Source organism: Myotis daubentonii, chromosome 2 (assembly GCF_963259705.1).
Source record: "Myotis daubentonii chromosome 2, mMyoDau2.1, whole genome shotgun sequence".
In the NCBI taxonomy this organism is placed as follows: Eukaryota; Metazoa; Chordata; class Mammalia; order Chiroptera; family Vespertilionidae; genus Myotis; species Myotis daubentonii.
This window is the reverse complement of record NC_081841.1, coordinates 147,120,146-147,145,513: the sequence shown is the minus strand read 5'-3', so window position 1 is coordinate 147,145,513 and position 25,368 is coordinate 147,120,146. Positions and strand designations below refer to the sequence as shown.

Here is a 25,368-nt window from a genome sequence, read left to right as displayed (position 1 = left end):
TGACCAGTCTGGGTGAGGGGCTAAGGGCTGAAGCTCCCAACTGCTCTTTTTTTTCTTTTTTTTTTTATTCTGGGCCAGCTTTCGTTCTGGCTCCAGGTCTGAGGCCTCTGCTGCTGAAAGCAGGTATCTGGTTTGTTTGGGTTCTATAATCGAAACAATGTATAACTCCAGCTCTGAGATCCTGAATCGCTGAAAGCAGGTTTCTGGGGTTTTGTTTAGCTTCTATATTTCTTACAATGTTTCAAACTGCAGGCTCAGAGGCCGGTAAGGCACGCGGGGAATGTTGGTTTCCTCCGTCACTGAAGCAAGCAAGCCTCATGTTAGTTTCAAGCTGCCTGGATGCCAGTCGCCATCTTGGCTGGCAGTTAATTTGCATATCGCCCTGATTAGCCAATGGGAAGGGTAGCGGTCATACACTAATTACCATGTTTCTCTTTTATTAGATAGGATATCTTCCATTGATTTCAGAGAGTAAGGGAGAGGGAGAGAAAGAGAGAAACATCAATGATGAGAGAATCATGGATCGGCCGTCTCCTGCACGCCCCACACAGGATCAAGACCACAACCTGGGCATGTGCCCTGACAGGGAGTCAAACCTTGACCTCCTGAGTCATAGGTCTACTTTCAACCACTTAGACCCGCCTGCTGGGCTCTTGTTCTTATTTTAAAGGAGAGAGAACACTCCAGAGGTCGACTTGCCCAAAACAGCTAAGTTTTGCAGTGACAGAGTCAGAGGGAGGGAGGGGGACCGGTTCTAAACACACACTCTGGCTCTTCAAGCGGCACTTCCTCGAGGCCCTCAGATTCCCCGCATGACCACCCACCCTCCCTACCTGCCATCAGAGCTGAAGAGGGTGGAGGTTGGGAAGGGCCATCTGCTGCTCACCTGGGAGGAGATGTGTGAGGGGGAGGGAGGGGCAGAGCTGGGAGCACCACAGACCCCGGTGGGAGTTAGAGGCAGCCATCTGGATGCTGATCTCCCTGTCCCAGCGTCTCAGGAGTGTTTCTTTCTCTGGAAGCACCACAAGCATTGCCTTAGGCTGTGGGGTTTGGAGCTGGTCTCAGCATTTCTGTTCTGTGGTGCGGGGTCCTCTCTGTCCTGGAAACTGGAGTCTGAGATTGGAGTCGGACCACCTGGGCAAGCCCTTTGCCTTGGACCTGGAGACCTTTGGTGTCACCTGTGACCGTATCCAGGCACAGCTGATCTGTGTGTCCACAAGGGGGCTTCATTTTCCTAGTTTTCAATGTTTGCTTTCCATAATACTGTACATTCTGTTTTGTTGTTTTTTGTACCAAAAATAAAACCATTTGCTTGTTTCCAATAAGTACTTGTCATCACTGAAGAGAGCTTGGGGGCGGGGGGATGGAGGGATTAGGGCAGCCAGCTGGGAGTGACCCGCCTCCTGGACGTTAGGGTGGGAGGCTGGTCGTGAACATTCCACGTCCCTCGTGTGGAGCTCAAACTAAGGTCTGGGTTTTATAGTCAAATCCTCAAAACGATGGGATCTGACCCCAGGCCCCCTGCCAACAGCTGCTGTAGACTCTGCCTTCCCAGCGGCCGAGTGGAGCATGGGGACTCCTCACCACCCCCACCCCCCCTCCCCACCCCTCACCCCCATATCATTCCTCACTCTCTGGCTTCCCTCCAGTACACCCCAAAGCCACCATCTTAGCTGCCACAGTTTCCATTGTCTCCACATCGCCCCTTGGGGAAGGTGCTGTCGCCTCCTGCTCTCTCCCTGCTTCCTCTTCCCCCTCAGTCTGCTCCTGACACAGAAGCCAGCGGGTCCTCACCTGCAGCCCTGGTGCCTCCCCCTGCACTCAGGGGAGGTCAGGTTCTCACAGGCACTGGATCCCTGCAGGATGTGCCCCCTGAACCAGCCTTGACCCCCTTCCACTCGGCCTCTTCCTCGTCCTGCTGCCCCTCCATAGGCTGTACCCTCAGCCCTTCTCCAGGCCGCAGCCTGGCTTTCCTCCATCTGTCCAGTTTCCCTCAGTGAGCCTCCCTTTGCCCCTCCCTGACGGAGCCCCTATGTGGCTTCATTCCCATGTGTTCATGGTGCCCATGCCCTCTATCGGCTGCACCTCACGTCTGTCCGAGGCTGTTTCCTCCCTGTACCCCCGTCCTCTCCTGGGGGAAGGCACACTCAGTAGGACAGGGCGGCTGGCTCCCTGCTCTCTGCGAGCACGGGGGCATCGCCTAGGACACAGCGGGTGCTCAGTCAGTGATACGGGTTGAGTAAGAAGCACAGGCAGTGGCGTTAGGTGTAAAGGCCATCGGAAGGCAGACTCACTTGGAGCAGAGGGCCAGTGAGCTCTCAGCACAGCGCCCAGGGCGGGGCCTTGGGAGCCAGTTGGTCTTTTCTTGCAAGAAGGCGGGAGGAAGAGAATGAAAAAGGAGCAGTGTGTGTTTTCCCTCAACTACTTAAAAGCTGATGATCTCATTTCATTCTGAAAGCTATGAATAGAAACCTTAGATCAGTGGTTCTCAACCTTCCTAATGCCGTGACCCTTTAATACAGTTCCTCATGTTGTGGTGACCCCCAACCATAACATTATTTTCGTTGCTACTTCATAACTGTAATTTTACTACTGTTATGAATCGTAATGTAAATATCTGATATGCAGGATATATTTAGGCGACCCCTGTGAAAGGGTCGTTCAACCCCAAAAGGGGTCGCGACCCACAGGTTGACAACCGCTGCCTTAGATCAACCCTGTGAGGCAGGTTCTGGGATTATCTGAGATTCTGTGGAGAGTATGTGGCCTTCGCCCAGCACAAGGACGGTGCTTAGTAACCACCAGCTTTTAGTGCTGTGATTTGTGCACTGGTGGGAGGTGGCCTGTGGGGATCAGCCTGTTTTGGGAGCAGTGCTCACCCCAGTCAGCAACCGCCACTTCTAGTGCTGCGATTTGTGTACTGGTGGGGTTGGTCTGTGGGGATCAGCCTGCTGTGGGAGTGCCGCTCATCCCGGTCAGCAACCACCATCCTTTAGTGCTGTGATTCGTGCACTGGTCGGGGGCGGCCTGTGGGGATCAGCCCAGCGGCTGTGGACCTGCCCTCTGAGTGGCTGCTACTGCTGTGGGAGAGCCACGCATTGACCATCAGGGGGCAGCTCCTGCATTGAGGGTCCAGTTGGTCCATTGGTCGTTTTGGTCATCTCGGTCACTGCCTTTTTATATATATAGATTCTTTTATTGAGTTGGCCCCAGGTTTCCCAAAAGTGATTTAGTATAGTACTTTTAGATACTGATAGCTAGCTGGATATATGTTGTTCTTCTGTGGAGCACTTATTTTTACTATTTTACCTAATAAAAATAACTCAAGTCTCATATATTTTTTTAACCCACTGTTAAAATACATAGCTATTGTTCTTTTTTAAAAGTGTGGTAAAATATAACTAATGTAAAATTTGCCATTTTAATCATTTTTAAGGGTATGGTTCAGTGGCATTAACTACAGTCATATCTTTTTGCAGCCAGTATATCATTAGGCTTCTTAAGATGTAGTTATAATGTTGTTGAAACTGGGCAGCTATATCCTTCTAGAATTCAGTGGAGAGTAGTAGTTAGTATGTCCTTCTAAGATTCCTGTGGTAGATATTTCTGTACCTTACAATATTTAGGTGGGCAAAGGTAGGTTTACAGTTATAATGCAAATAAGTAATATAATAATAAATACAAAAATAAAAAGTGTTTTGTGTACTCACAACTGTAAACTATTTCCTCACGCTATGTTTTCCGAAGAAACAAAAGTCCAAAATATAATCTAAGCATTTGGTGTCTCTGGACCTCTTGTTAGAGGAAAGTTGTGTTCCAAACACATTCAGGTATATGACATACACATGGTCTTGACAAGTATTTCATGGTTACAAATTAACAGTGCAGAGGGTGCTTACATTTAGAGAAAAGTAAGAAAATGTGAAAATGTTCTGTTAAATATGAAGTTTTATTCATAATACTTGTAAATCAGAGTAGAGGCCCAGTGAATAGATTCGTGCACTAGGGGAGGGAGGGGGTCTCTCAGTGGCCTATGGGGATTGGGCTGAAACCACCTCTCCGACATCCCCCAAGGGGTCCCGGGTTGCAAGAGGGTGCAGGCCAGGCCGAGGGACCCCACCAGTGCACGATTGGGGCCAGGAAGAGACTATGGGAGGGCTCCAGGGTGTGTAGGTACGTCTTACCCAGTTTCGATCGGTTGGACCCTAAGCAGCAAGCTAACCTACCGGTTGGAACATCTGCCCCCTGTTGGTCAGTGTGCATCATAGCGACTGGTTGAACAGCTGAACGAATGGTTGGACACTCTGCATATGAGGCTTTTTATATAGGATAATATGAAAATGATACTTTTGTTGAAGCTAGCTTTGTGGAACAAGTGTTAATCTGGGTACTCTGAGAGAATGAGATGTGAGGTTCAAGGGAATAGGGGAAGTGCCTATAAGAGAACCTGGAGAGGGAGTTGTGGGAGGTTGGGAGATGTTAGATCCAGTGCAGATCTGACCCCTGGTGAAGGGAGTAGGAAGGAAGGAAGGAAGGCTGGGTAGAAGGTCTTAGCCTGACATGCAGTTCTAGAAGAACTGGGCAAGGTAGTTGGGGAATCCTGGAGCCAAATTCTTGCATATCCCAGGGTGACACCTGTTTAGTATTCTTGGCTGTTCTCAGACATTGGTGGGAACAGCCTCTGGGAAGTGTTGCTTCATTCAGCTCACATGTTGTGATGGATTTCAGAGGGCAATAGCTAGGCTGTTGGTTGACTATTTATTTATTATTCTTATTGAATTTATGGCGGTGACATTGGTGAATAAAAGTTTTAGGTATACACTTCTATCACACATCATCTATATATTGTCTTGTGTTCACCAAGTCAGGTCTCCTCCCATCACCATTTATCCCTCCTTTTCTATCCCATCATGCTTCCTTTCCCTGTGGTAATCACCATACTGTTGTCTGTATCCATGAGGTTTTGGTTTTTTATTTGCTTGTTTTTCTTAATCCACTTACTTCATTTATGTTCCCTCTGGTCAAAGATTGAGAATTGTGTTGTCATGGCTGTCACAAAGACAATGAAAAATTTTCTTAATTGAAGAAAAAATGCCTCTTCAATATCAGTGTATTAAACTGCATTCAACTACAGACTAGAACTTTGAAAATATGATTAGATCTTATATTTTTCACATCTCAAAGTTGGGAAAAAATCTGTATTTTTTTAATATAAAAAATTTAGAATTTTTCCTATTTTATAAGTGGGTTAGGCTCATTAAAATATTAAAGCAGTATTAAAAATCACTCTTAATTGAGTTAAAACCAGTGAACATTGAAATTATCATTGGGCAATAATCAAACAAATATGACATTGTATAGTTCTATTGAAATCAGTCATAGGTAAAATGCCTTGTAGATTTAGCCAAGTTTATTTGCTCCTGTTTGTTTTTGTTTCCCTTGGGCTTTAAATGCTTAAAATGCACCCAAGTTTAATTTTGCCAGAGATCAAATAAAGCCATTTTTATAATGAATTATCATATTTAATTTACTAGATCTCCATTCCCCACCAAAAAAACATTGCTAGCTTAAGTTATTTTCAATTTCAAATAAATTGTTTTCACATTTAATGACAGATGAAATGGAGAATATGGAGTATGGTAGAGACTTTAATTTTAGTGCCATTGTTGGGGCGCTCCAGAAGGATGAAGAGACCAATTTAATTCCTCTCTGATTTGATTACTACTTTTATTAATAGTCAAATTCATTTGGATTAATTAGTAGAATTAATATATCAGTATGACTCAAACACCAAAGATATTAAACTGGTATATAATATGCCATTAAGCTAATAGACGTTAAAGAAATCTATAATAATAAAAGTGTAATATGCAAAATGACCAAATGGCCGAACAGTGGAATGACTGTCCAGATGACCAGGCTATGACACCCAGTGGCTCCTGGCCAGCCAAGTCAGGTGAGATGTGATTGGTTGGGGGCCTCGCCATCGCCCCATGATTGCTCTGCAGAGGGAGGCCTAGGCCACTGGCCCGCGGGGTGATCAATCGGGGTGCTCCACGATCGCCTCACTGACCGGCAGGCTGTGGCAGGTGGGCGGGGCAAGATCGATGGCCCCAAAGAGGGAGGTCCAGGCTACTCAGTGGGCCTCCCTCTGCAGGGGTGATCCATTGGGGAACCCCAGCTGGGTGGGCAGGGCCTACCTCTTTGGGGTGATCCATCGCAGAGCCCCGCAATCGATCGCCCCACAGAGGGAGGCCAAGGCTACCTGGCTGGTGTCGCTGCAGCAGGTGGGCAGGGCCTCCCTCTGTGGGGTGATTGATTGCGCGACTCCCAGGCTGCAAGAGGGCACAGGCCGGGTTAAGGAATGGCTCCTCCCCCCTGCATGAATTTCATGCACCGAGCCTCTAGTAGTTAAATAATATTCCAATATGAGCTCACTGTCATATGAAGCACACTTAAGTATAAACTAGTGGTTAACATTTTGTCTAGAATTTTCTGCCAAATTTCGGAGTCTGTATAATTCATTTCTTCAATAGTCCACAAGAAAGATAAATTCAACTCATACCATAAAAAGTAAATGCTAAGTTTCATAATTAAGCAACTAGTCAGTTAATTATGCAGTAAGTGTTGCACACTGGGTTATACCAGCTATTAGAACAATGAAGTTGAATGAAATATATTTCTGCCCTTAAGAAGCTTATACTCAGCAATTTAAAGCCAGCTAATGTTTCCTATAAAAATTGACAGTTTCAACAAAATTTATGGGAGGAAATTAATGATATCTCAGGAGGAGTATCTGAAAAAATATTTAAAAATCCAAGTTTGTTTTGCAGAATTCCTGTCATGTAAGTTATAGCCTCTTGAATCCTGCAGGTTTTGTTTTTCTCTCTCTGAATCTATGGGATATATGCAGTTACCCAAGCTCTGACTTGCTCTCTTACTGTATCATTACAACACATTTAATTGGAAGTATAAATAAAATTATACTACTGTATCTGCTTGAAACCGGGAAAATGACCACCAAGTCCAGCTGCCTGCTGTTAAGAAAGCCAAACTCGTGAGACAGGTCTGGTTGAATAGGAAAGGAGGTTTATTCGGGTGTTGACAATCTGAGAAGATGGGCAGGTTTATGCCTTCAAAACAATCTTAACATCTCAGGGCAGGCAGAGGGTTTTTGTTGTTGTTTGTATCTATGTATTTTATTGATTTCAGAGAGAAAGGGAAAGGGAGAATTAGAAACATCAATGATGAGAGAGAATCATTGATTGGCTGCCTCCTGCATGCCCCCTACTGGGGATTGAGCCTGCAACCCAGGTATGTGACCCGACTGGGAATAGAACCTTGATCTCCTGGTTCGTAGGTCTATGCTCAACCACTGAGTAACACCGGCCAGGCCATGCAGTGGTTTTTATAAGGAGGGAGGGGGAAAACAGAACAAGGAGATCTGAGAGTGGGGCTGTGGTGAGCAGGAGGTGGTTTTCCTTGTTCCGATGTGGATCTTAATGCCCACATACGAAACTGCAGTTGGGCGATCTGCTTCAGTGGAAGCCGTGGTCAGGGCCATTGTCTGTAGAAGCAGGAACAGGAACTCCTGATGCCTGCAATATGCTTGTATGGAAACTGTCAGTATGTGTCAGAATGTGAGTTCTTTTATCAGCTGGTTAGTACATTTTATTCTAAATCCATTTCATGGTCAGAGTAGTTTAAAATTTGTTCCCTGTTACATGCTGATGTACTTTACTATTTTTATGTTTGTCTACATTATGTAGTGTCTTTAGTTTTTATTCTGAATTAAGGTATGTGAATTTAAATTTTTTAGATTTTCTTTATTTGCACTGGAGGTAAAATATTTCTCTGTAAGCATCATTTATCCATTTTAACTTGATAAATGTGAAATTTGATTGTATGGAGAAAGACGGATGATTTCTGCTATGGGGTAGGAAAGATGAATAGCAGTCTAAGCGGTGTCTTTCATGCTCAGATAATAAATATTATTCACAGATTCTGATAGAATTTTCAAGTAATTTACTGGTACTTGTTTCCAATCTGGATTTAGCTTCTGCACCTGATATGTTTTTAATGTAGTAGAGCCATCATTTTACTTATAAAATCATCTATTTCGATGTTGGATGAACAAGTTGACCAAAGAGTGAGTTTTCTAAAGAATACTCGGTTTGCTGTTTGTTAGATATTGTCTCTGTTCCTCTAGCACAGTCCTGGAGAAAGCATCTGCCGTGGCAGTCTGTGAAAAAATTGGGCAGGATTTTTGGCTGGTGTTCAAGCATCACACTTGTTGGTATACCTTGAATTTTGTGCTGAAACTTGTTTGTCAAAAAGGGCCAGAAACCAAATGTTAAAAATGCATAAAGTATTTTTCCCCCTCATATTTGTGTCGAGTATGGTGATAACAGTTAATTGTGTACTGAGGAAATTTGGGCGATTTTTTTTTCGTATTCACATACGAAGAAGCCTTACTCTCAAGGGCAGAAGGCTTCACTGATTAAACGATATAGATTCTGGCATGTTCTTCTGTTTAGATGTTAACCTCTTTCTACTTGTAATGATTTTCCTTTGATCATTTGCTGTGTTCTTAAGGTTGCCTTTGAACAGCTCTATTCCTCATATTGAATATCTGAGATTTCTGTTTATCTACTTTATTGTCTTCTGGTATGTGTCTGCCTTCGAGTCACGGCATTGCTGACATTTGTCCACTCTTTGTAATTACCGTTTTGGCTGCTCATTATACTGATCTTTGGCTCTTAGACTTTGTCAGTCTCAGTCCTTGTGCATCATCAGTCTGCTGCCGCCCTTGAGGAAATCCTCAGCCATCCTAAATCCAGCTAGAAGTTACTTAAAAATAACTAGGCTAATGTAAGGTTTCTTTTTGATAACTGGGACAAGAGTAACAAAATGAGTTTTAAAGTATTTGTTTTTCAAATGATTAAAATGGAGTCTGTGATCTCACACCTAAAGAGATGTCTCTTATGCAGTATTTCTGAAGTAGATGCATTTGGAACATGGAGAATATTCTGAGCCAGTTTTAACTGTGTGCTTTTGTTTACTGTTGCATGAGGTACATGTGAGAAGGCAAGTGTTTTCCACTTGGGGCAGCTACTGTCTCCTTTGTAGAACTGTTCTTTTCCAATCAACAGTTTGACAAATGCAGTGGTAATTGATTAGTCATCTTATTTGACCTGTTAGACCATTTGACTCAGTTGATCACTCTCCCTCTTGAGATAATTTCCTCTCATACTTTCAGAATGCCACTAATGTGGAAAATCTCCTTTTCTTCTATTTCACTGCTGGATTTTTACTTTATTTCCTCAATCTAAAAATTGAAACCTACAACTGAAATGCCCCATCAGTTCTTCTATGTCATTTTTTTCTATCTCTCTACTACCCCCTAGATCAGTGGTCGCTAACTGGTTGTCCATGAGGTTCAAAAGGTTGGCGACTACTGGTTTAAGGAAACTTTTGGAGCAGCAGTCGCCAACCGGTGGTCCGTGGACAACTGCTGATCTGGTGAGGTCTGAAAGGTTGGCGACCGCTGCCCTAGATGATCCATCTAAGATCTTGGTGTTTATGTACTTTTGCTATGATAATCTCCTTCTTGAACTAGAGTTTCCTGTGTCCAGTTTTCTTCTCCACTCTTTTTGACAAAGATCACAAATAGATATTTCCAATTTAATACCTCCCAAAATGAACTCCTGATCTATCTTCCCAAGCCCATTTCTCCCATAGTCTTTCCCTTCTTGATAACTGACAGTTACATTCTTTGAGTTGTGGTGTTTTTCTTTCTTTCTTTTTTTTTTAACAGCTGTATCCCTAGCACAAAGAACAGTGTCTGATACATAGTAGACGCCAAAAATAGGCTTTGAAGGAATGAAATGCATGAGCTAATAAAAACAGAAAGTGAACTGCAGTTTGATGTCCAAAGAATAGAATCTTTAGTTAATCTTAAGGAGGGCAGAAGCTCTTTTTTTTCTTACTCTCCTCAGTTTCAGAATTCCTACTGAAACAATTAGGATGGCATAATGCAAATTAATGGAGATCATATGCTATGTTTTTAGAACATCAGGCAGAGTATGGTGATTAATTCTTTATGATGAACATCTTACTTATTATGTCTGTTAATATCCCCAGGTGAAACAGGGTAGGTACTCAATAACTAATTTTGTTAATTTCAGTTGCACAGTTTTAAAAGTGGGATTTATTCTATTCTTGTCCAAAACTTATTACTCTCCTTGCATTTTACATCTTTATAAAAACCACCTCCTATCCACTTGAACAACAAAGGTGGCAGGCCTCTAGTAAATTCTTTTCCTCTTCCTCAACCTCTTATCAATCTAGCCATCACACCGAATCTGTTTTTCTTCTTTGTATTTCAAATGTTCAAGCCCTCCCTTAGCGGCCTGTATCAAAGTTACTTCTGCAATAGCTTCTTAACTTGTATCTATTGCATCTATTATTGGCTCTTTGCATAAAATCCTTTATGGTTTCTACTATTTTTCATTGCACTTGAATTTTCTGACTTGGCACAGAAGGTGGTGCCTCATCTGTCCTATCTCTGTCCAGCCTTATCTCCATTGACTTACCCTGCTCATGTTTGGGCAGGCAACATGTCTTGTTTACTTTTATAGTTCATGAAACTTCTTCAGTGTCTGTAGGAATTGATTTGGCACCTAGTGCTGCTGATAATGCTGTATCAGTGTGAAATGATGTGATACAACAATATATGTGTTAAAAAAAGGAACTTCTAGACCTAAATAGATAATTTTTGAAAGAGGACATATGGAAGGCCAAGGACATATGAAAACATGCTCAAAGTCACTAATCGTCCGAGAGATGCAAATCAAAACAACAATGAGGTACCATCTCACACCTGTCAGAATGGCTATCATCAACAAATCAATAAACCACAAGTGCTGGCGAGGATGTGGAGAAAAGAAACCCTCGTGCACTGCAGGTGGGAATGCAGACTGGTACAGCCACTGTGGAGAACAGTATAGAGTTTCCTCCAAAAACTAAAAATAGAACTCCCCTTTGACCCAGTGATCCCACTTCTAGGAATATATCCCAAGAAGCTAGAGACACCAATCAGAAAGGACATATGCACCCCTATGTTCATAGCAGCACAATTTACAGTAGCTAAGATTTGGAAACAGCCTAAGTGCCCATCAGCAGATGAGTGGATTAGAAAATTGTGGTACATCTACACAATGGAATACTATGCCGCTGTAAAAAGAAAGAACTCTTACCATTCACATCAGCATGGATGGACCTGGAGAGCATTATGCTAAGCAAAATAAGTCAGAGAAAGGTAATATCACATGATCTCACTCATTTGTGGAATATAGTGAACAACATAAACTAAACAAAAACAGATCCAGAGACAGTGAAGCATCAATCAGACCATCAAACCTCAGAGGGAAGGTAGGGGAGGGTGGAAGTAAGGGGGAGAGATCAACCAGAGGACTTGTATGCATGCATATAAGCATAACCAATGGACACAGGCACCAGGGGGGTGTCGGCATGAGTGTGGAGGTGGGGGGCCATGTGTTTACCTTAATCAATAAAGAAAAAAGAAAAAAGAAAAAAGAAGGAACTCCTTGGTCTTTAGCTTGATTATAGAGTTTCTTATATCTGTAAGGAAATAATATATTTTGTTTATATACTTACTAGAGGACCAGTGCACGAATTCGTGCATGGGAGGGGCTCAGCTGGCCTGCCCTGATGGGGGCCGATCGGAGCCAGGCTGGCAGGAGGTTGGCCACCAGCCCCACCCCTTATTGGGGCTGATCGGGGATGGGCCTGCCTGGGGTGGGCCCTCAGGAGGTCAGCTGGCCCTGCCCCCGATAGAGGGGGCCAATCGGGGAAGGGGTTGACTGGGGGAAAGGGCCACAGGAGATTGCAGGGGGGCATTCAGGGCCCCATTCGGGCCGGTTAGTCACCACAGTGCACATTATAGTGACTGGTCATTCTGGTCATCCCTGTCATTCTGTCATTCTAGTCTCTTGGCTTTTATATATAGACTAGAGGCCCGGTGCACAAAAATTTGTGCACTCGGGGGCGAGGAGGGGGGTCCCTCAGCCCAGCCTGTGCCCTCTCGCAGTCTGGGACCCCTCAGGAGATAACGACCTGCTGGCTTAGGCCTGCTCCCGGGTGGCAGAGGGCAGGCCTAATCCCTAGGTGAAGCCCCTGGTCGGGCTCTGAGCAGGGCCGATTGGGGAGTTGGGGCGCCGCCCCCTGTCATGCACAGAGCAGGGCTGATCGGGAGGTTGCGATGCCACCCTCAGTCACGCTCAGGGTAGGGCCGATTGGGGGGTTGGGGCACTGCCCCCTGTCACACTCAAGGCAGGGTCGATGGGGAGGTTGTGGCGCCACCCCCTGTCACCCACAGAGCAGGGCCAATCAGGGAGTTGGGGCTCCGTACCCTGTCACGCACAGAGCAGGGTTGATCAGGGGGTTGGGGAGCTCCCCCCTGTCACGCACAGAGCAGGGCCCATCAGGGGGTTGAGGAGCTCCCCCCTGTCACGCACAGGGCAGGGCCCATCAGGGGGTTGGGGAGCTCCCCCCTGTCACGCACAGAGCAGGGCCCATCGGGGTTGGGGAGCTCCCCCCTGTCACGCACAGAGCAGGGCCCATCAGGGGGTTGAGGCGCTCCCCCCTGTCACGCACAGAGCAGGGCCCATCAGGGGGTTGAGGCGCTCCCCCCTGTCACTCACAGAGTAAGGCCGATAGGGGAGTTGGGGCACCGCCCCCTGTCACCCACAGAGCAGGCCGATCAGGGGGTTGGGGTGCCGCCACAGTCACAGTCAGGGCAGGGCCGATGGGGAGGTTATGGCTCTACCCCATCACACACAGAGCAGGACCTGTGGGCGAGGGGAGGGGGAATTGGGGCGCCGCCCTCTATCACCCACAGAGCAGGGCCGATCAGGGGGTTGGGGCGCCGCACCCTGTCACATACAGAGCTATAGGGCGATCAGGGGGTTGGGGAGCTCCCCCATATCAGGCACAGAGCAGCGCGGATCAGGGGGTTGGGGCGCTTTCCTCTGTCAGGAACAGATATGGAGGTTGTGGCCCCGCCCCTGTCACACACAGAGCTGCAGGGCGATCAGGGGGTTTGGGCGCTGCCCCCTATCACGCTGATCCCGTTGCCGGGAGGCTTCGCGGCTCCGCTGATCCCGCTGCTAGGAGGCATATTACCCTTTTACTATATAGGATAGAGGCCTGGTGCACAGGTGGGGGCTGGCTGGTTTGCCCTCAAGGGTGTCCTGGATCAGGGTGGGGGTCCCCACTGGGGTGCCTGGCCAACCTGGATGAGGGGATGATGGCTGTTTGCAGCTGGTCACACACCCTTCAGGGTGGGGGTCCCCACTGGGGTTCCTGGCCATTCTGGGTGAGGGGCTGAGCGCTGTTTTCAGGCTGGCGGGGGACTGAAGCTCCCAACCGCTCCTTTTTTTCTTTTTCTTTTTTTTATTCTGGGCCAGCTTTAGCTCTGGCTCCAGCTCTGAGGCCTCAGCTGCTGAAAGCATGTATCTGATTTGTTTAGGTTCTTTTTTTTTTAAATATATTTTTTTTTATTATTAGTTAAGGTATTACAAATGTGTCCTCATCCCCCCCATTAACCCCCAACCTCCCCCCCCCCCCAACACAAACTCATGCTCCCATCCCCCCGTTGTCCATGTCCATTGGTTTGGCTTATATACATGTATACAAGTCCTTCTGTTGATCTCTTCCCCTTACCCCCGCCCTCCCCTACTTTCCTTCTGGGGATTGATAGCCTGATCGCTCTTTCTCAGTCTTTGGGTCTGTCCCTTTTCATCAGTCTATGTTGTTCTCTATAATCCACAAATGAGTGAGATCATGTGGTATTTATCTTTCTCTGACTGGCTTATTTCACTTAGCATAATGCTCTCCAGTTCCATCCATGCTGTTGCAAAAGGCAAGAGTTCCTTTTTTTTTTACCGCAGCATAGTATTCCATTGTGTATATGTACCACAGTTTTTTAATCCACTCATCTGCTGATGGGCACGTAGGCTGTTTCCAAATCTTAGCTATGGTGAATTGTGCTGCTATGAACATAGGGGTGCATATATCCTTTCTAATTGGCATTTCTGGTTTCTTGGGATATATTCCTAGTAGTGGGATCACTGGGTCAAATGGGAGTTCCATTTTTAGTCTTCTGAGGTAGCTCCATACTGTTCTCCACAGTGGCTGCACCAGTCTGCATTCCCACCAGCAGTGCAAAAGGGTTCCTTTTTATCCACATCCTCTCCAACACTTGTTGTTTGTTGATTTGTTGATGATAGCCATTCTGACAGGTGTGAGATGATAACGCATTGTCGTTTTGATTTGCATCTCTCGTATAATTAGTGACTTTGAGCAGGTTTTCATATGTCTTTCGGCCTTCTGTATGTCCTCTTTCGAAAAGTGTCTATCTAGGTCCGTTGCCCATTTTTTTATTGGATTGTTTATCTTCCTTTTGTTAAGTTTCATGAGATCCCTGTAAATGTTGGAAATTAAACCCTTATCGGTGGTATCATTGGTAAATATGTTCTCCCATGTAGTGGGTCTTCTTGTTGTTTTGTTGATGGTTTCCTTTGCTGTGCAAAAGCTTTTTATTTTGATGTAATCGAAACTCTGTATCAACTCCAGCTCTGAGATCCCGGCAAGCTGAAAGCTGGTTTCTGGGGTTTTGTTTAGCTTCTATATTTGTTACAGTGTTTCAAACTGCAAGCTCAGAGGCCGGCAAGGCAGGCAGGGAACGTTGCAGTCCTCCGTCACTGAAGCCAGCAAGCCTCATGTTCATTTTAAGCTGCCTGGCTGCTGGCCGCCATCTTGGCTGGCAGTTAATTTGCATATCACCCTGATTAGCAAATGGGAAGGGTAGCAGTCATACGCTAATTACCATGTTTCTCTTTTATTAGATAGGACTAGAGGCCCAGTGCACAAAAATTTGTGCACTCGGGTGGGAGGGATGGTCCCTCAGCCCGGCCTGTGCCCTCTCGCAGTCTGGGACCCCTCGGGAGATAAGGACCTATTGGCTTAGGCCTGCTCCCAGGTGTCAGAGGGCAGGCCCAATTCCTAGGTGCATACCCTGGTCGGGCTCAGAGCAGGGCCGATTGGGGAGTTGGGGCGCCGCCCCCTGTCATGCACAGAGCAGGGCGGATCGGGAGGTTGCGATGCCACCCTCAGTCACGCTCAGGGTAGGGTCGATTGGGGGGTTGGGGCACCGCCCCCTGTCACACTCAAGGCAGGGTCGATGGGGAGGTTGCGGCGCCACCCCCTGTCACGCACAGAGCAGGCCCATCAGGAGTTTGGGGCGCCGCCCTCTATCTCCGACACAGCAGGGTCGATTAGGGGGTTGGGGCGCCGCCACTCTCACACTCAGGGCAGGGCCGATGTGGAGGGTATGGCTCTACCCCGTCACACATAGAGCAGGGCCTGTGGGGGGAGGTTGGGGCGCCACACCCTGTCACACACAGAGCCGCTGGGCGATCTGGGTGTTGGGGAGCTCTCCCCTATCAGGTACAGAGCAGGGCGGATAGGGAGGTTGTGGCCCCACTCCCTGTCACACACAGAGCCGCAGGGCGATCAGGGGTTTTGTGCGCTGCCCCCTGTCACGCTGATCCTGGTGCCGGGAGGCCTCTCAGCTCTGCTGATCCCGGTGCTGGGAGGCATATTACCCTTTTAGTATATAGGGTAGAGGCCTGGCGCACGGGTGGGCCCGGCTGGTTTGCCCTGAAGGGTGTCCTGGGTCATGGTGGGGTTCCCCATGGGGTGCCTGGCCAGCCTGGGTGGGGGGATGATGGCTGTTTGCAGCTGGTCACACACCCTTCAGTGTGGGGGTCCCCACTGGGGTGCCTGGCCAGCCTGGGTGAAGGGATGATGGCTGTTTGCAGCTGGTCACACTCCCTTCAGGGTGGGGGTCCCCACTGGGGTGCCTGGCCAGTCTGGGTGAGGGGCTAGGGCTGTTTTCAGGCTGGCGGGTTACTGAAGCTCCCATCTGCTCTTTTTTTTTTTTTTTATTCTGGGCCAGCTTTAGCTCTGGCTCCAGCTCTGAGGCCTCCACTGCTGAAAGCAGGTATCTGGTTTGTTTGGGTTCTATAATCAAAACACTGTATCAACTGCAGCTCTGAGATCCTGGCGGGCTGAAAGCAGGTTTCTGGGGTTTGTTTAGCTTCTATAATTGTAACAATGTTTGAAACTGCAAGCTTAGAGGCCTGCAAGGCAGGCGGGGAACGTTGGTTTCCTCTGTCACTGAAGCAAGCAAGCCTCATGTTCGCTTCCAGTTGCCTGGCTGCCGGCCGCCATCTTGGCTGGCAGTTAATTTGCATATCGCCCTGATTAGCCAATGGGAAGGGTAGCAGACCTACGCTAATTACCATGTTTCTCTTTTATTAGATAGGATAGACATGTTTGGCATAATTCTTATAAGTAATATTAACAAAAGTGGTTGTAGATCATGATGGCAAATTATTTGAATTGGGAAAAGGGAATTTTATAGAACTGAATTCATCATTTCAAATTAAATCAATTTCCTGTTTTTCCTTTTATGGTGAATTGCCTTTTAGAATTTTTCCTAGAATTATTTTGTATTATCCTTTTCTCTTCTTTCTCCTTCATTTCATGCTATTATTTCTCTACAGACATCTAATTTCCATTTAGGTGATATTTGCTGCTAATTTTTGTTACTTATTTTTGTGGTTTTGTTTGGCCAATTTTCATCTTTTTCAGAAACTTACTAACACTGATTTAATTTCTCTGAATGTACAGAAACATTATTTATATGCTCTTTGTGATCTTTTAAATTTATACAGTATTGCCAAGAAAAACATTGTGGATACCAGGTAATGACTGCCAAGGAAGTGGAAAGAAAGCATTTTAAACTTGACCTTTTGGCATGAACTGATTACAGTTCAGTGACCATGTACTGGAAAGATTGACTCTTTTTTAAAGTTTTTTCTCTTTTTTAAAAAATATATTTTCCTTTTTACTCTCTTCTGGCACATTTTCCATCCTACATTAAACAGTCTTAAGTTTTGACAGTAGAAGGATACTGGTCAGATTTTAACAGTTAGATATAAAATATGACAGTTACTATATATTTCAACCAGCAGGGACTGAGACCCCCCCATTGGTGTCTTAATCTAAAAATGGCATTTTAAATTCATATAAACCTTGCCTTAAGGGGAAAAGAAAGGACAATTTAGGGAACAGCATGAAGTTAAACATTGATCAGTAGGCCTGTCATTCTTGCTAGACTTTGGTTGAATGTAGACTTAGAAAAAATAACAGCAAAGCATACTTTTGCTTCACTGGAGACAATCTCTCTTGCTTCCATTATATGGATTTTAGATGATAAACCATATATTTCAGGTCAGGATTTAAAAAAATGGAGGTTGAAAGTTGGAGTGTTAAACATGAAGTGAAATTTTATTTTTTATCATTTAAGTATATACTAAAAAATAATGTTAGTTATATTATTTCTTTATGCTTTTGTTGTGACAGTAATTTTGAATTTTTGCCAAAGGGTAAGAACCATTGCCTGGTAAATTAACTTTTAGTAATTAATTGTGTGGTGTTCATAATATATTTTTGATTATAACAACCCCATCAATCAGATTCAGGACACTTATTGACTTTGAAGTCTTTGGGACTTAAGATCTCTCTTGATGATGTAAAATGATCTTATTATCCTATTTTATGTGTTAGCCATTTATTTGAGATTTATAGTTTTTCAACTAGGATGTGTACAGTTTATGTTATATGTGTATGAAGTGACATTTTTTGGACAAGACATTAACTTTGGTTAGAGTAAAGTTTTCTGTGGAATAGTGCCAATGCCTAATGTTTCCCCACCTCTGCTCTCCCACAAGGATCTCTTACTACCTGAAAAACTAAGAACTCCACTGAAACTATAATTCTTATATAATTTATAGTTGACTAAAGTATTTTACATAAGCAGTATTGCTTTTATAGATTCCCCTGTGAAATAATATATTTGATAGTACTGGTAACAAAACCTTGATGTTTTAGTTCTGTTACTCTTTTTTTAAATGTTGGAATATAAGTCTAACTCTGTCTGTGTAATATATTGCAGGTAGCATGTATGCAGCTCATCAATGCCCTTATTACATCTCCTGATGATCTGGACTTCCGGCTTCACATCAGAAATGAATTTATGCGTTGTGGATTGAAAGAGATATTGCCAGTAAGTGCTATGCAGTCTCCTTATTAATATTTAAATTAGAGGTTTACTTTAGTAGGGGGAAATGTAGGTAAATTACCTGCAAGAATAATTTCTCTGTCGGGAAAAAAAGGCTTGAATATTAAAATTTATTTTTTAAAACTAGATGATAAGATTTTTGAGTAACACTTTAAATGTTTGAATGTTATAAATCAAATTGAGTGATTGGGTTATTGTTTATGTTTTTATTTAATTTTTGCATTATGGGTGAAAAGTTTATCACAGTTTCTATTTGTTATCTCTAGAATTTAAGATGCATTAAGAATGATGGCCTGGATATCCAACTTAAAGTTTTTGATGAGCATAAGGAAGAAGACTTGATTGAGTTCTCTCATCGTCTGCAAGATATTAAGGCTGAACTTGAATATCCTTTTATTCTAAAATCTATTGAGATATGTAAAATTACTGCTAAACCCTAACCAACCAACCTTTGTCCCATAAAATAGTAAACTTCTTAATACTGGTAAACAATATAAATTCAAACCTTTGTGAATGAGAAGGATAATTGTATAAACTTTTATTATATTTTACTTAATGTGTGATTTTTATGAGTACACACATAAGTAAATGGATGTTACAGTATACAAGTGAATTCTGTTAGACTAGTGTCTTATGTTTTTGTGTATAATCTGTTGGTTCTTCTTTTTATGTTTGGTGCCTCCCCTCCTCTGATGTTTCCAGCAGTAGGAATTAGGGAACCATAGCCTGCTGGTTAGCTCCTGCCCTACATCCTAGGTACATACTCATATGGTCTTTTGTGAACTCTGTGTGTCTGCAGATGTTTTGTTGTCTCAGAGATCTGCCAGGTTCCTGTCCTTCACTGGGGCTTCTCCCAGACCCAATACTGTAATCACAGCCAGCTGCCTATTGTACTGGCTTCCAGCAGCATCTTGGCTCTAGAGAGGGAGATTGGTTGAATTGTAGAGGAGAAACCAAGAAGTGTTGGGTTGTCATTTACACACAATTCCCTCTACTCTCAATTCTAACTACCCCTGTTTGATTACATGTTGGTATGCATGATGCCTATTTTAGGGTGAGATACACAATAATCTTTAGAAGTCCTACAGAGCAGATTCTGTCATATTATTTCAGTTCAGTGTAGAGGATAAATAAATCCACATATTCCTTAATCAATTTACTGAAGCATATGATGTTTACAACATGGTGTGGAACACAGTTAAGGAAACTACAGCAGAGAAATATTTTATTTCTATTCTTCAGCATCTTTTACTCATTCGCAATGATTGTTTTATAAGGTAAGAGGAAGCTATATTCTGATGTTTTATTTTACTGATAAAATTCTGTTAATTGTGAAATTCACCCAATGTTTGATTTGGGCAAGTGAATAATTTTAAGTTTTTTTTTTTTTATCATAATACTCATTTATAGAATGTGGTGTTTCCTCTGGGCACATATTTAGATGGATGATGGTAAATGACATTACTATTATTTTTTTAAGCTCCAGTGGAGTCTTGTTTACAGCTTCTCATCTGAAAATACAAACTAGCAACAAATTGCTAGTTTATCATGTGATGGATAATATTTTCTGGTTAGTGTTTAGGCAGCAGAAATGTTGATGAGTTTCTTTTTATAAGTTACATGAAGAGCACTTAAATGATGTTTTTATTAAGTAGGTAGACAATGCCTTAATACTATAGGTTTAATTCACATTGCTAATGTATTAGAAAAGCAAGACAAATGACTTTTAATCATTTATGTCCTAACCATCTTAACTTTATTAACACGCATTCCCGATACATATAAAGCTCTCGTTGGCGCCAGTCACATGCGTGTGTTTCAATCTGTCATTTCGATCGTGAATTTGGTTGACACTTTTATTGTAGAAAAAGGGCAAATAGTGATATTAAAATATTTCTTCTAATTAATTTCCTTTCAATATGCATGAATCTGTGCACTGGGGCACTTGTTAGTAGATAAGAAAATTAGAATATTTCTTCATTTTCACGTTTAGAACATAAGGACATTTTATTGTAAGGGATTTTGATTGGAGAAGGTATACCAAGGATGCCCCTGCCAACCAAGAAAAATCAAATTCAGTAAGATAATTGGAAAGTGGAGGAGGAGATCAAATTCAGTTCTGCAACAAAAATTAGTGGCTTACCATGTGCAGAATACTATGCTAGTTGAATGTGCGTAGGAGATAATTTCTGATATTCTGTAAAAATATTACAGAGAAAGTGAAAAGATTTTAAAATATATTCTAATAGGGCTTTTTATCAGTATATAATGAAATTGTGTTAATCTCTTAATTAAGATTTTTCCATATTCCTCTGACATACACTAACTTACTGATATCAGTCATAGAGATTATTTTCTCAATTTACATTTCTGGAAATCAGATGTACATTATTCTCTGCTAATATAGTCTTGCTGAAAGAGTTTTTACACAAAATTTCAGCAGTATCATAAACGAGCTCATGATTGGGCATGTGGAGGAGGGAAAAGATTTACTGAAATGATTTTTTCTTTCAATGACATAAATAGATTTTGGTTTTAATTAAAATATTTTCATTATTGAAACAGCATTAGGATAGCATTGAATGAGTTAAAAGGAATGGAAGTGCATCATCTAAATCTTCAAATGTGATAGATACAAATATGTGTGCAATTTATGTACCTTAAGTGTAAGTGTGATTATGGCTAAAATATTAGAGAGTGAGAGATTATTTTTTGAAAGCAGTTGATAATACCTTTTTGCTTTGATTTGTACCCAGAAGTAGTGTCCTGATCATTTTTACTTTGACAATTAATGAGCAATAGCCCTTTTGCTAATGTTAAGCTGTAGTAAATTTTATTGCAGGTATTCTCCTTAACCAAGCACACCTGGGCTTCCCCTCTACCCCCAGGCATGTTGCCATTACCTTCCTCCCTCCAAAGCTTTAAGGGCCCTTCCTTTGCCTCTGTGATTTTACCAAAGAAATGTTCTCTTATAGTTGGAGTCTTGGCTCTGAATTCTTTCCTAGCCAGAACTCAAGTACTTAATTTTTTAAAAAGTGTATTGCATGTAATGGATGGTTTATTAGGTGTAGGATAAGTTGGGTAAGGGCAGTTTACAGGGAAGGAAAGCCTGAGTGGCTAGAGAGGCCATCATATAGATGGTAAAGACAGTTTGGAGAGGAAATATATGCAAAAAGTCATTGAGGGAAAAAATTAGTTATGGGGGTGGAGAGTAGCTGGGGATGACTGACTGACTGTACCTTATTAGAATATATTGCCCACCCTATCACTTTAGTTTGGTTTTGTTTATAAAATATTCTAGCTGTTTCTTTCAAATATGTTGACTTGAGTTTGAAGGGATGTTCTTTAGCTTATTACACACATAAGTGGACTGAACTGGAATGAAACATGAACCTTTTTGGGCATTTTACTTAATTTTTTGGACAAAATTGTTAGACTAAATTTTTCTAGCTTTTTTGAGTAAGAATTATTTATTTGATATCGTATATAATTTATAGTATCAGTTTTTAATTTGGTTCCATATACATTCTATGGTTTGAAGAACTTTCCAGAGAAATTTTAAAAATTTGTTTTGTTTTATTTATGTTAATAAAACAAACCAATGGTAGCTATTTCAGTATGGTAGAGTGGTTGGTTGATGATCTTTATTGAGGACTGCTTTTGAGCACATATCTCAGGTTATCTTAATATTTTCTCTTTTACTGCCTACTATGTCAAGATTCTGATTTATATAAGAAAATCATCTTTAAAGCACACTATTTTTGTGAAAAAGTTATAAAAATAGAGTGTCTTAAAATCATTAGGAGGAAAGTGATAGGGTAATTTTATTTACTGACACTCCCATGTTAAATCTGTTATGTCATCTATTGAAACTATACAAAGTAAATTATTAAACTTGAAATCAAACTTATCAAGATATTTTGTTTTAATGTAAAATTACACTATGGAATTCAATATACACTCTTTTTCTTGCTTTAGGCAACAGTACTTCAAATTAATTGATGAGTGTGTATCTCAGATTGTACTACATAGAGATGGGATGGATCCAGACTTCACATACCGAAAAAGACTAGATTTAGATTTAAGTCAATTTGTTGGTGAGTATCCCTCTGTTATTTAAATGGAAATATCTTATTGTCTCTTACCCCCTGGATTAGTTCTAGACTATTTGTTGTCATAGTCAGGCCTGTAGACTACTGAGGCCCTTGATAACCTTTTTAGGGGTTCTAATAGTTAAAACTATTTTCATAATAATATTAAGACATTATTTGTCTTTTTTCACTATGTTGTGTGTAATCGAACCTGGGACCCTTCAGTCTGTGGGCCATTGCTCTATCCGCTGAGCCAAATCGGCTAGAGCAGCACACACTTGCTGCTGAAGTGTCTATATCTTTAAGGAAAATGAATGATAAAATTTGTTACCAATGATAAAATTCAAGCTTTCAAGTAAAATTTCAAAATGTGGAATGATTTTCGGATAGTATCTGAAAAGAAAGTTAATTCCTGGACATTAGGAGCATTTTTTTTTCTTGAGTTAATGTTTTTGTCATTTAGCACTTGCTGAATAGAGGACATAGGAAGGAAATATAATATTTGAACACAATTTGGCTATATAAGTGAAACATATTTGCAGTTATGTTTTTTTATTTATTGATATTAAATGTTTAGAATTAGTTTATATGCACTAAACAATACAAATACAGATGGTGTGGATATGAACAGATGAGAGAAGATACAAGGTTGGACAGTTTGGGAGACAGATATTGGAAAGTATGGAGCACAGATAACTTCATGTATTATAGTGGAAATCAAGAGACACTCTGTAACAGGAATCAGAAGTTTAAGTATTTATTTAGTAAAATGGAGCCAAGCAATTTAGAAAGTAAAATGACCAAAATTGGGATTAGTTAGGGATCATAGTTTCCTTCTTTTATAGCAGGAAGTTATCTATAATGTCTTAAATAGATATGTCAAGAAATAATAGTATGAGCATTTTATTTAGAGTTAGAAACTAAGCACCAGAATAATCTAAAACAGAAAGGGATAAAAGAGATCCCATTAGGGAGTCGGGTTTACTTTTCAATGCAGTTGATTTGGTTCACTATTACTTTTCATTAGAAGATCCTCTGCAATGTTTTTGAAAGCCATGTTAATGTATTATTTTCATTAAAAAATAAAAGTAGGGATAAAATACATTGAGAAATCCATGCATACACTTTGAATAATTATAAAGGCAATGGTAGCTATCAGCTGTTAAAGTGTGTATACAATTTTTGGGGGGGCACCCTATATATACTTTTTTTTTTTTTGAAAACCTGAGGATGTTTTGGTGATCTGAGAAAGATAGACAGATAGATAGAGAAACCGAGATATGAAAGAAAGATCAATTGATCCATCAGTTGCCTCCTGTATGCGCCCCTACTAAGGATCGAACTCAAAACCTGGGCATGTGCCCTGACCAGAAATCGAACCAATAACCTGTGGGTGCACGGGAGGATGCTTCATTCAACGGAGCCACAGCAGTCAGAGCCTAATGTAAACTATTTTAATCACTATTCCTTCCTAAAGACAAAATCCTAGAAATAGATTGCTTATACTGTGAAATTTCTTATTTATACTTTTATTATGTTGGCAATTTGGTTCCTCTGTGCCACCTCCATCCAAGTTTGGCATTATGGATTATTTAATCTTTGCTATTATTAAAAATTTTATATTTTCATATCATTAGGGAAAGTAAAATATTTATTCATTTGTTTTAGCAATTTTTAGTTTTGTTATTCTTAACTTTCTGTTCATTACTATGGCCCATTTTCCTACCTTGTGTTGGATATCATCTCTTCTTCCTTCAAAATATTTATGGACTGATGATAGAAACCTTTGAGTATTGTATGTTACAGTTGAACTTCCTCCTCCTTTTGCCTAATAGTTTAAAATTGTGGTAGGGTTTGTCTTTCCCTTTATGTTTTATGGCCTTGTTATTATGCTCAGAAAATTCTTCTTCATTCCAACATTGTAATATGTTTCTCTATTTTGCTTATTTTATTACTGGCACTGTTCTAAATCTTTCTGATACTTTTTTTATTTCTTTCTAAACTTTTAAAGTCATAATGAATTTGAGAAGCACTGCAGTTTAAAATTTCTTGTCTTTTGGAATTTTAGCTATTTGCATAGATCAAATGAAAGTAGAAGAGTCTGAAGAGAAAGCATCAGAATTTTACAAGAAAGTAAGTGACTTCTATTATTTGGGGAACCGCTGAAGGTATGCTCTGCCTTAGAGTCTTTGTTGTTGCCACTTTCTTCTTTAAAAAAAAATGAAAAAAAAAATATTATATATACATACTAGAGGCCCGGTGCACAAAAATTTGTGCACTCGGGGGGGGGGGGGAGGGGGGGTCCCTCAGCCTGGCCTGTGCCCTCTCGCAGTCTGGGACCCCTTGGGAGATAACGACCTGCTGGCTTAGGCCTGCTCCCGGGTGGCAGAGGGCAGGCCCAATCCCTAGGTGCAGCCCCTGGTCCGGCTCAGAGCAGGGCCGATTGGGGAGTTGGGGCGCCGCCCCCTGTCACACTCAAGGCAGGGTCGATGGGGAGGTTGTGGAGCAACCCCCTGTCACGCACAGAGCAGGGCCAATCAGGGGGGTTGGGGCTCCGTACCCTGTCACGCACAGAGCGGGGCCCATCAGGGGGTTGAGGAGCTCCCCCCTGTCACACTCAGGGCAGGGCCAATGGGGAGGTTATGACTCTACCCCATCACACACAGAGCAGGGCCCGTGGGGGGGAGGGGTTTGGGGAGCTCCCCCCAATCAGGCACAGAGCAGGGCTGCTCAGGGGGTTGGGGCGCCGCCCCCTGTCACACACAGGGCCGCAGGGTGATCAGGGGGTTTGGGTGCTGCCCCCTGTCACGCTGATCCCGGTGCCGGGAGGCATATTACCCTTTTACTATATAGGGTAGAGGCCTGGTGCATGGGTGGGGGCCGGCTGGTTTGCCCTGAAGGGTGTCCTGGATCAGGGTGGGGGTCCCCACTGGGGTGCCTGGCCAGTCTGGGTGAGGGGCTGAGGGCTGTTTTCAGGCTGGGGGTGACTGAAGCTCCTAACCGCTCCTTTTTTCCTTTTTTTTTTTTTTTTTTTTTTAATTCTGG

General features: G+C 42.7%; 1 protein-coding gene across 2 annotated transcripts in view; it reads left to right on the top strand.

Annotated features, from left to right (window-relative positions):
* The window catches only part of DIAPH3 (diaphanous related formin 3), a 565,715-nt gene that overhangs the window by 179,704 nt on the left and 360,643 nt on the right, over positions 1-25,368 (top strand). For both annotated transcript variants that reach the window (XM_059684797.1, XM_059684796.1), the window contains 5 exons: positions 18,111-18,217; positions 18,499-18,617; positions 19,393-19,509; positions 22,211-22,329; positions 24,392-24,456. In XM_059684797.1, the coding sequence (XP_059540780.1) occupies positions 18,111-18,217; positions 18,499-18,617; positions 19,393-19,509; positions 22,211-22,329; positions 24,392-24,456 (527 nt within the window). The remainder of the gene's footprint in view (positions 1-18,110; positions 18,218-18,498; positions 18,618-19,392; positions 19,510-22,210; positions 22,330-24,391; positions 24,457-25,368) is intronic.